Genomic DNA, 12199 nt, shown 5'->3' on the forward strand with positions numbered 1-12199 from the left:
TCAAGTTTTGTACAACATATATTTAGTATTGGAATTCTTATGAAAACTTGTTTTAAACAAACATCTTGCATGGTGCTTGTACAGAAAAATAAGTCGTCTATGTTGTATGAATCTAAAAAGTAATCAAATTATATTTTAATATGAAACTCCATTTCTATTTTTCGGCGTTAATCCTTGTCCAAAAAAAATATCATAGATGATTTCCACAATTACTCATTAAGGCCTGGAAGCTACATTTTTCCAACTAGACACTTCAAAGTTAAGACCCAGTCTATCCTTTTATGTCTCATATTCTTGTAGAAAATAAGTTTTCACCAAGTGCCAAGGGTAAAGTATAAAGTGGAACAAAAATATAAAAGTCACGGATGCAGCAAAAGATACACTGATCTGCAAAAAAGGGGCTGATGTCCAGAGCAGAATGACAAAAAAATCAGCTCATCCGTTTGTTTTGAAGTCAGACAGATGAAACTGTATAATTGCATTACAGATTAAGCTTAATTCGTCAACATGAAGAAAATTAGTCAATGAATAGACACTTTACATGAATAATTATAGATAAAGGTCTTAAGTTTTTTTTTTTTTTTAATATCCTGTTCTGAACTGGAGAAAATTAGTTTATAAGTAAAAGAAAAAATTATCCTTTTCCCTACAGAAAAAAGGTAGATTTCTTATAAATTTATCATTTCAAATCATAATAATTTAAATTATAATGAAAAAAAAGAGTTCTTAAAAACTTTTGACAAAAATAAAAAAAATCCAAAAAATTAGAATCATCGTACAAAGATAAAACGGATTGGGTTTGTTTATGTTTTAATTATGAAACTAATACCATGGTATCGTCATGATAACAACATTTAACACTGGGTATTGTACAAAAGTTACTACCGGTATTTTGAAACTTATTCCACTAAAATTATAAAACAAAAACATCGTTAAGAACAACTAACATACACTCACAGGGGCGTACGTGGTGTTTTTTGTTTCGGTAGGGAAATAGCTCAGAATTTGAAGACAACTTTCGTTCATATTATGATTCATAGAGTAAAATTTTCTAAACTATAAGTTTTGGGGGATTCAGGTTTCTCAGGACAATTTGTTTATGATATGATGGCTCTACGAGTACGAGTTCCAATACTAATTTAGTCTAGTATCGTTTTTTAAGACTCAGTACCCAGGTACCATTACAGTTTCGGTATACCGAACAGCACAAAACGTTACGTATTAATATAAAAATTAAGTATACGTCAAAAAAACAAAACATTAGTAGACCACAAAAGCAACAAACTTTTTCAGTTTTTTTACGATGTTCATACTAAAACCTCTACATAAAAATGTTTGAATTTACTTAAAACATATATTATGTGTATTAGAAGAAATCAAAGCCAAATATATTATCAGTTATACACATGGTGTATTAATAGTATTTCAATTGTATTAATCGATCAGGTACTTTTAAGCAAAAAAGTGATTACATTGGATTAAAGCAGATACTTATATGGCAACGTATATATGTATATGTATAATATAAATTAAATACATAATATTCAACTAATAATGCAAATGGGTTAGGGTGGGGATAAAAACAGAGTGCGGACAATACATTGGCAACAAGTTAAGTTAAACATCTGGCAAAATTTGATTTGGGCCATGGGAACCTATTATTTCCGAATCACTTAAGAAATCGTCCGTGTCGTATTCATCATCCTCCTCATCGTCCTCACTTTTGAGTGTTATAGTATTGAGTTGGAATTCTTGTGGTGGGGCTTGATGTTGAAGGGCATTCTGAGCGATGACAATATTTGACTGGGCACCTTCGGGGGCTACAAATACAAAATTGTTCAGACTATTTTCTTGGGGAGGTGTGGAAGATGATGCTTGATTTAGTTTAGAGCCACCTTTCTGATGTGTTTTAATATGTTTTGACAAGTGATCACTTCGCATAAATTTTTTGTAGCACTCTGGGCAAGGAAAGCGTTTTTCTCCCGTATGAGTTCGTCTATGTCTTTGTAATTCATCAGATCGCGTAAATCGTTTTCCACAATGCATCCAATTGCATACAAAAGGTCGTTCTCCACTATGCCAACGGAGATGAGCTCGTAAATGTGATGTTTTACCATATACCTTGTTGCAATTCGTTATGTGGCAAATATGCTGCTTCTTCCTGGGTTTTCCGTCAGGATTCCTGGAAATTACAAATAATGCTGATATAAGTATTAAATATAATCTTTTTACATATTAAGAATGATGAATTAAGTTGCATAATATGTTAGTGGCATGCTATCATCAAGCAAATAAACTAAAAATCATATAAATCAAGACAATCATAATTACTTTCCACGTCCACGATCTCCGTCTTTACAGTTAGGACAGGTGCATGCAACCCGTTTTAATCGAGTTCTAGGCGCTTCTCCATCACTACCTCCATTACCACTTCGTCTTCCTGCGTTGGACCCACTGTTGGTTTGATTAATGGGTTTGGTATCATTTGTGGAACTATTATTTGTAATAAGAGTTTGAGATTGCTGTTGAACAGAAGCTGAGGCAGTAATTGTCTGGATGGATTGTTGTTGATGTGACCCATGCGTTTGAACTTGGGTATTTTGTCCTGCCATACTCGTAACTATAGCATTTGACAAACCTAATTCCTCAATAGTTGCTGAGGAGGGAATAGCATTTGCTATTTGGACAGCTTGTGGCTGAACCATAGGGATTTGAATTACATGCCACTTTGATGGATCATTTGGATCTTGCTGTAGAGCTTGTTGCGTTGTAGGAGCTATTTGGGGAGCAGCAATAACGTGTTGCGGAGTAGCATTTGCGATAGGTACATTACCGATACCCGGTATATGAACTGTAGCCTGACTTTGTTGTTGTATTGCGGCCGCAGGTATCTAAATAATAGAATAATACGTTATTAATTATCATACATATATAACTGAGATATTTATATTATGTCAAATTCATGAGCATGACCGTTTAGGATGTTGCATTTTTAAGATTGAAAAACGTATATATATATATATGTGTGTGAGGGAATAATTCAAATTTTTGATAAAATAGTTGCGTAGAAATACATATAATGAAGTTAGAAGTCATGAGAATAATTGACATATTTATATTAAGACAAAAGGCTGTACTTGGACAATCTGGCCATTGGCTGTCCGAAAGGAAATGACTTGGGATGTTTGAGGCGGGGGTTGGGACAGAATAACTTGTCCATTAGCCAAAACATGGACTTGCTGATACTGGGATTGGTTTTGAGGTGGGAATGTGGTAGTTGCAAGAGTGGGCTGTTCAGCTTGAACAGGCTGTTCCTGCTCAGATCCTGGTTCTACTTTGGGAGTGATGAGAGGAGTGTGATTAAGTAAAAGTGGCGGAGGGGCTTGCGTCAGGATCTGTACATTTTGCAACTGTCCATTGGGTCCGACAACCTGCGCAGTATAACTGGAGGGCTGAAGGATCTGTGTTGCAGCGGAAGGCATTTGAATGGGATAGAATGAGCCGGCAGGAGCCGTAGCACCAGGGAGTTGAACAGCCTGGACCATTTGGAGACGAGGGTGGGCCGGGCCCTGTGAGGAGGGAGGTGCTTGCGACGATTGTTGTTGCAAAAGGCGGATCCCGGAGGAGGAGGACGTAGGGGTTGAAGAAGAGGAGGCCCCCTGCATGACTTTAAGTTCCATTAGGCCCCACAAACAAAGGGATCGTCCTTCTTTCTCTTTCTTTCTTGATTTAAGTCCGCCCTTAATTCAACACTCCATGCAGATTCTGCAAGGGCTCACATACACACACACAAAAGCAGAAAGAGATGCTAACATAAAGCGAAGAAAACCTTTGACTCTTGTTAATAAGCTAAGATAGAAGTAGAAAGAGGAGGGAAAGAGGGAAAAAAGGAAGGGAAGAAAACTTAAAAAGAGGAGAGAGATGAGAAGCGAGCTGAGGGGAAGGGCAGTAGTTGTAGTAGTGGGGATGTACTACACACGCTCAATTATATTCACTTTCAATACGCGCGCTCATAATGCCACGACCACTTCTTTCCGGCTTTTTGATTATGTAGAGAAAGAGGAGCTCTTACTAAATATATATTAAGAGAAGCTCCACCATCTTGAGACCCCACTGTTCCGGCTAATACTCGTGTATAATAATAAATAACAAAGCGATCATGACATTCATATAAATTTTTTACAAGAGTTATTATTATATATTATGCAGGGGTAGATGGGATATTCAATCCGGATTCCGGTCAAATACACAACTCGATTATTGATGATCAAACTTTTGGGGGTATCAATATATTTATTAAAATATTTTTTGATTTTTTAAGAGTCATCTAAATGAATATATGTACCGGGAATTAGATGGAGCATGATTAGATAAAAAGGGGGAAGACGCCCTTAGAAGACACGAACACTCAACCCCCTTCTAAACTCTCCTCCTTTTTTATAACATTTTCTTATTTTATGAAATATTATTATGTGTCTGTGACTAGAAGGAACGTATAATAAATATATGTAAAAATGAGTAACGTTTTTTTTTAAATTTCCCTCCCACTGTGTGACACACACATCTAATGAAGGAAGCCCTCCTTTAATTTCTAATGATTACCGCCTATTTTTTCTATATATGTATTATTTTTTGTTTCTTAGGTTCTTTCCTTCTACAAGACTCGTCTGCTAAGTACTCTGCAAAGGTGAAAGAACAAAGATTGTTTTAAAAAAACCCAATTCATCCCCCATTCCGGTTATTTTTGTTGTGTATCATATCCCCATTTCTGTAAAGATTTTTTTCCTCCAAATAATCTCCTTTTCTCATTCCCAGAAAATGAAATAAATAAAAGGGCTTAATTGTATAATCGATTCTCATTGGTCTCATTAGAACGATTAACAATTTTCTATATAAATTATTTATTAATGAATTCAAAAGGATATTTATAATAATGAAAGTGATTGACTGAACGAGCCACTCTTCTTCACCGGCCGGGTCTAGTTATGAGCTTATTAAGAAAGAATGGACACCACCCATAAATATATTATATTATATAGTACATAATATATTGACCCACCCATTATTTGACGACGCACGGTTCTTTTCTCTGACAGGAGTGTTATTGTTTGTGCCCCCTCCTAGGAGTAGGAGGGGGAAGGGAGGGGAGAAGGAGGGAATTTCTTAAAATATTATTGTTTATAACGAGGTTGAGTGAGCCCAAATTTCTTACTTATGAGTCATTGCTGATTCATAGCCAGAACGGCATGGGATGTCTTATGTAATCCATGATTGAGATAGACTAATAATAGGAAACAAGGTTCGGAACAGCAAGAATAGACAAATATATTAGTTTGTCATAATAAATATAGCTGTGTTTACTGAATTTTCACGTGACGTCACAATTTTGATGTCGTCCATTTTGGAGGACTAAGCCTGCTTTTTCCCAACTTTTTTTGTCAGGGCACCTTTCAAAAGTGCATAAAATCTCAAAGTACCCTGTAAAATATGATTAAAAATGACACTACTTAGCCTAAATTCGAATATCCTGTTTATTTAGACGACTCAATAATGAACAAAGAACTATACGAACTGTAAACAGTAATAAATAAACTTCAACCTTTAAAACACAGCTTTAAAAAATGCTTCACAAACTTGTTAGACCGTCTAAGCGGTACAGCAACACAAGAACCCAAAATCAAGGCCAAGGTAACTCAAATGAAGTGCATGGATTAGGTGGAGGCTCAATTTCACAGTCAATCATCCCCAGTTCTTGTTTTTACAGTTTTCGCAGTAAAAAAATATGCTGTGCACTGCGGTCATGCCGACCTCAGTGGGATATTAATATGATACGTTATTGACAATGCGTACTTGAGACAGATTTTGAAGGTCAAGTTTATATACAAGATGACCCATAAGTCTTAGGACAACAGCCAAGATATATTTATTTCTCGAAACATAACTTTTCCACCATTGTAATTCCCGTGAAATTTCCTTCAAAATAAGTGACAGTTCATTCCATATGGGCCCCATTTGTGGCAACCACACGATGTACAGATGGTCTCCTCCGACAATTTGTCCCATGCAAAACTATGACGACCATCAAGTCGTCGACACCACATGGTCTTGCTCCAAAAGTTCTTGAAAGTGGTTTGGCATAATTCTTGAACAGACTTTGCAGAATGTAAAGATACTCCGTCCTGTTGGAAGCAGTGAGAACCTTCCCAGTGCTGTTGCTGGATCCAGGGAAGTACTTGAGACTGTAACATGTCCAGATAAACACGTTGATTGGTGTCCAAATTAAGTTGAATTCATTGTTAAGTTTAATTTGCTGTCCTAAGACTGAAGGGTTATCTAGTAATTATGTATTTAAAATAAACATAAAATTTTATCCTTTCTTAAGTAAAAAGAATGTATTTATATATGAAATATCATAGTTTTTTTAAATAACATGTCAAAATCAGATTTTTTAGTGGGCACTTCAGTGTTCAACACCACTATTTTGAGCAACCTGGCCTAAAAAAACGATGTTGCTTAACAATTAAAACCCTATTTTCACTTATATTAAGGAAAATAGTCGACTATTGGATGTCAAAATGAGACACACAAATAGAAAGACTTATGACCTTGGAGTCTATCAAAAATCTATGGCCTAGTTTTATCGTATATCTTAACCTAAAATGTATGAAAATATGTTATTACATCGTTATACAATCTTATTTTCGTGTTAGAGATACAAATAAACTATTACATATAATGGAAAGAATAATACATTTTTCTCTATCCATCTCACTTTTCTTGAGGCTAATTGATCAAGAAAAATCTTACGAATCAAACCATTTTTAGAGATTTTCAGTACATATTATTACTTTGATGATATTCAAATATAACTGTTTATCATTGGCATCAAGTAGTACTCAATGGAGATGTTATGGCTTTTTTTATGCATAAAGCCATTTGATCGAGTTTTATCAAGGTTTATCATGGGTGTATTCATAATTATATTTTTTAAGGTGGGGGGGGGGGTAGGAGGGGCTTGGTTTCTGGATTTTTTTTTGAAAAAAAATATAAAAAAAAGATTAATCCATACTTATTCACATAAAATTCGAAAATTAAATTTAAAAAAAATAAATCAAAATTAAATATTTTTGGAAAAAACATCCAAAATCCATAGCATTAAGGGAAAATTGCTTTGCTGATGATTAGTACAATACTGAGGAAAATTTCTTTAGAAGATGCAAGGATACCAACGTGTTTTATTCCTTTTTTTATATAATATATTTCAACCAATCAAATTCGTTCTTTTTCAACGATTCCAACAACCTTAATAATAGGTAAATTAAAAGATTATGAGCGTATTTTGACCATAAAACTAACATGATTTCCATGATTTTATGGACATTTTCTATGACTGGCCTACCAGATCGTGCTTTAGTTTTTATTATTTTTCCTTGGTGCATAATTTGGTCAAATGTCCTTTTTTGAACCCTAATTTGGAGAAAAATTTGTTCATCCTGACCAAAAAGAAATTCTTGTAAAAAGATAAAATTACTGGATAGGGGGAGGGGGTAGCAAACGCCCGGGGGACTAATTATCCCCTAGGTTTCTGTCGCCACAGTTTGGGAATCACTACTCTATGCGTGGAAAAGAAAGACAATTATCTATAAAGACCTTCCCCTCGAAATTGAGGTAAATAATTCGACATTATAAGTCAATATTCTCAAATTTATTTAATATAAAGAGTATGGATTTTAATTTTTTTAACTATTTAAGAAGAAACAATTTAAATCAATATATTTCATATATCATGATAATACACAAAATGGACCCAATCAACATTCAGCGCACTGATAACAGGAGCGTCCACAGGGGTTGGCTGGAGAGGATGTAGCCCTCACCAAATTAAGGAATTTTTTTTTTGCTAGAAAAATTTGATAATATAAATTTTTTGAGATCGGCTGGGGATTTTTGAAAATTTGCTCCAAAAAATTTGATTTTTGATTTTTTTTTGGATAAATTTAATATTTGAAATTTAATTTTTTTCAAAAATTTAATATTCTGTAAATAACTATTGATTTTTGAAATTTTTCTCCAAAAAAATTAATATTTGAGTTTTTTGTTCAAAAATTATATATATGAAATTTTTTTCAAAAAATCTAATTTTTTAAATTTTTTCGATCCTAGCTATAGATTTTTAATTTTATTTACGAAAATTTAATATTTATTTTCAGAAAAATTTAAACCTTCAATTTTCAAAATAATTTCAAAGGTAATAATCCGAGGGTGCATCAGTTTTCATAGAACTATTCCAGACCTTAAGAAAAACTGTTATTCTATTGTTTTATTTAAATATTATGTCCATTTTATAGAAGGAACATTTTGTTCAAAATGAAAAAAATAAAATAGATAGATGTATATAACTCCTGTGGACGCTCCTGGGTAAGTAATAAGACAACAATAACAGCTGAAGAAAAACAATTATTGTTTTCATGTTATTTGGTAGATGAAATCACATTTGAAACCCCTCTGTTGCTAGATAATAACATAACAAAAAAGTACTCCATAACAATACATTCTTTTTGACTCGTTATGAAAGAAAAGGGTGATCACTGTTGCGTAAAGTCTACTTGACTTCAGGGTGTGAACTCCGCCTTTTGAGGGGTATCCCCCTCTGTATTTTCTTTTGTTAATGTATTTGCAATTTCTTAACATAATATCCAGAGATGTATAAAATATGTCTTAGAATGTAGGGGTTACTTTTAATAATTGGAACTTGAACATGATTTTTTTATTTTCTAAAGCTGTTATCCTTAATATTAAATTCTTGAAGATATAACATCCAATTTTAAAGTGATAATATGAAAGATAGAGGATCCACATCGAAGTAATTCTAGCGTATATTTCCTTGATATATAAAGAGTGGGCCTTTTTACTTTTTTTTTGCTTATTTCCATCTTCTCAAGGCTGCTTGCAAAAAACATTCTTCAAATTGTCAGGATTACCAGGTTCATCTTTGGTTTCTTTTATTTGTCCATATCCAATTATCATTAAATTTTAAAAACTTTTTGGAAAAAAAAATTAAAAATTAAATTTTAAATATTTTTTTTTTTTTTAAGTTCAAAAATCCATAGCTTTTTTCAAAAAATTAAATTTTTCTTTCTAAACTCAAAGCTGTTCAAAAAAATTACATTTTTTGAAAAAAAAATTCAAAAATTCATATCTATTTAAAAAAACTTTTTTTTGAAAAAATAAATTGAGAAAATAAATTTTAAATATTATATATTTTGATAAAAAGTTCAAAAATCCATAGCTATTTTCAAAAATTATTTTTTTTCTAAATTCAAAGCTGTTCAAAAAAATTTGAAAAATTAAATTTTTAGGGAGAAAAAATTAAATTAAACTTTAAACATTAAATTTAAAAAAAAAAAAAATTCTAACATCAATAGCTATTTTCAAAAAATATCAAAAATCCAAAGTTGTGCACAAAAAATTAAATTTTTTGAAAATCTTTTTCAAAAATCCAAAGCTATTCACAAAAAATTAAATTCTTTGGAAAAAAAATAAAAAAAATCATTTTTCGGAAACAGAAATTGCAACTTAGATTTTAAATTTTTTGGGAAAAAATAACCCCCTTTTTTTTGGGGGGGCTGCAGCCACTCTGTTCTTCCCCCTGCAGTCGCCCCTGATATCGCCAGAACATATTTTAAACACCAATACACATTACTTCATTGAAGATACTTAGAGACAAGTCATCATTTTTTTCTACCACTCCAGGCAGAGTCGATTTAAGGAAGATAAATGTGACATTTCTTCTTCACAGTATTGAGTGCCCAAAGACAGCAGGGCAGTAGCTATGATTTTTACATAACTTTTTTGTATCAAATTTGACATTGAACTCTTTTATGTAGAAAAGAGTTATTGAAAAAAAATATCTTTCATTTCCCATGCTCCGCATGCGCTAAAACCGTCCAAATAAACTTTTTCTATGCAACCGACACATTTATTCTATTTTATAAATAATATAAATTACTCAAATGAAGTAAACATTCAAATTTTTATGAAAATGACCGCAGAAATTCGTCAAATTCTTTCAGCCATTCTTTTTTTTATTATTGTATTTAGCCCTGCTATTTATTCCTTGAGATACATCCTACATTCATATTCTATGATAATATGTAACTAACAAGAAACTTTAAAATGATAACACGCCCATCGAATTTTTATTCTCTCTTTTACCTGATGTAAAATGAAGAGGAGAAAAATCCGTCAAAATAATAATTAATATTTAATACTCACGCAACCAACTGTTGCAATATTGTATATATGTATATTATTTTTTTTGGGGGTAGGTGCTTGGTTTTTGGAATTATTTTGAAAACAAAAAAATCCATACTTTTGTACAAAAAGTCAAATTTATTGGAAAACAAGTTCAAAAATCCATAGCTATTGACAAAAAATTAAATTTTTTGGAAAAAAATTTCAAATATTATTTTTTTTTTTGAAAAATCCATAGCTATTCACAGAAAATTAATTTTTTGGTAATATAAAATTGAAAAAAAACACCCAAAATTAAATTTTTTGAGAAAAATTCTACTATTAACAGCTATTCACGAAAAATTTCCAAAAAGAAATTTCAATCATCAAATTTTTTGGGAAAATAATTCATCAATTCATAGATATTCTCAAAATTTTTTTTTTTTTTGAAAAAAATTTCAAATATTATTTTTTTTGGTCTGCTGCATAATTTGCTAAAAACACTTTTTGTTAATAAAATTAATCTTTACAAAAAAATAACCCCTATTTTCGCTTTAAAATTTTTTATCCTCACCAAAAAAAATTCTAGTAAAACGCAAAAATTCTTTTTTTTTTTTTTGCAGCACATAAAATGCTAGAATATTTATTCTGAGAATGGAGCTTATAATACATTTGTATTCCTTGATTCTTATCGATAAATTATTCGTTATATATGTATATTGTTGCAATGAAGGAATTAAAAGTTGTTTAATATATACTTATGATTTGATATTAGAATTAAACTACACAGTTTCAGACGAGGCTTAATTGTTTTATAGAATAATAAGACACTAAATAAAATAGCTTACACATTTCCCATCAGTTCTTTTTTTCCTCCATCTCTGAGCAGTAAATCATACTTGATGGCCTGTGGGTAATTTCGAACATGCTTATAAGATATCTCAAGTATGATTTTTTTAACATTACAACTTATCTGTAAATTTACTACTTATAGAAGCTTTCTTTCACCAAAATATAGCTGTACGTGGTACTATTTAATCAAAATAATATTATCAAGAAAATGTCTTAATGTTAGTTATAATTTATTGTATGATACAAATAGTATAAAATATCAATTGTCATAATATAAAACTTTGTTTACGAATATCAATATACAAGGTGGATATAACAAATTGTAAATAGCATGTGTGTAAATTAAATGCAAACTATAATAATTTTTGCAGGAGGCTGTAGAAGTTCATTCTTTACATGGGGACTTAAAACCATTTAGATAAAGAAAAATCATCTGTCACGACAATCTAAGTCTAAGGGAGAGGTAGTCTTAAATTTGATCGAAATACTTATACATTGCGAGGAAGTTACTTCGTGGTAAGAGAGGCCACTGTGCAAGAGTATGCAGGTGTCTAAAAGAAAAGTCTATTTCGACCATCAACTCTATTCAAAAATTTGAACTGAATAAATTACCCATCGATGCATTGGATGTCCATGGAAATTACTTTTAAAAATATAATAGCTACATATGATAGATGTGCAATTGTATCTGACGCTGGATCAAGAGTTCAAAGTAAATATCGATTCCAACCCAATTAAAAGAGTATTGTTTAGAATATATCTTTAACCTCAATTATTTATTTATTTACACATGAAGAAAGAGGGATTGTTGTATATTATTAATATATAACTTCCCTATAAATAACTTTATAAATGTATATTACATTCTGTAAATTTATGCAAGACAAAATATATTGTTAGTTAGAGAACATCAAACCCATCATTACAGGAAGTGTACTCATAACTTCTTAAAGCCCACTGACCATAAAGAATGAATAGATAACTTTGGCACGAAATCTAAAGAATAGAAATGAGGCAATAAAGTAATAAATTATTTAAAAAATATTGTTAACATTTACGTGTTGACAATTAAATGATAAATTAAAGGAGAAATTGGGATGATCCAGAACATTTA

The 12199-nt window shown here is 31.5% G+C and overlaps 1 protein-coding gene across 1 annotated transcript; it reads right to left on the reverse strand.

Moving 5' to 3' along the window:
* Positions 1-1389: 1389 nt before the first annotated feature.
* On the reverse strand, positions 1390-3983 carry LOC121115231 (uncharacterized). The gene is made up of 3 exons (XM_040709427.2): positions 3138-3983; positions 2332-2891; positions 1390-2182 (listed from the first exon to the last, which is right to left on the reverse strand). Exons 1-3 carry the CDS (start codon positions 3678-3680, stop codon positions 1618-1620), a joined length of 1668 nt encoding a protein of 555 aa, XP_040565361.1. The 5' UTR covers positions 3681-3983; the 3' UTR covers positions 1390-1617.
* Between the last annotated feature and the right edge of the window lie 8216 nt (positions 3984-12199).

The sequence above is a fragment of the Lepeophtheirus salmonis genome, chromosome 3 (genome assembly GCF_016086655.4).
Source record: "Lepeophtheirus salmonis chromosome 3, UVic_Lsal_1.4, whole genome shotgun sequence".
NCBI classification, from domain to species: Eukaryota; Metazoa; Arthropoda; class Copepoda; order Siphonostomatoida; family Caligidae; genus Lepeophtheirus; species Lepeophtheirus salmonis.

What these genes read in the sequence shown, in the direction of transcription:
- LOC121115231 (XM_040709427.2), bottom strand. Translation starts at nt 3,680, where the DNA reads ATGGAACTTAAAGTCATGCAGGGGGCCTCCTCTTCTTCAACCCCTACG. An exon ending in CCAATGGCCAGATTGTCCAA is followed by an intron (nt 2,892 to 3,137) that starts GTACAGCCTTTT and finishes TCTATTATTTAG; the next exon opens with ATACCTGCGGCCGCAATACA. An exon ending in GGAGATCGTGGACGTGGAAA is followed by an intron (nt 2,183 to 2,331) that starts GTAATTATGATT and finishes TGTAATTTCCAG; the next exon opens with GAATCCTGACGGAAAACCCA.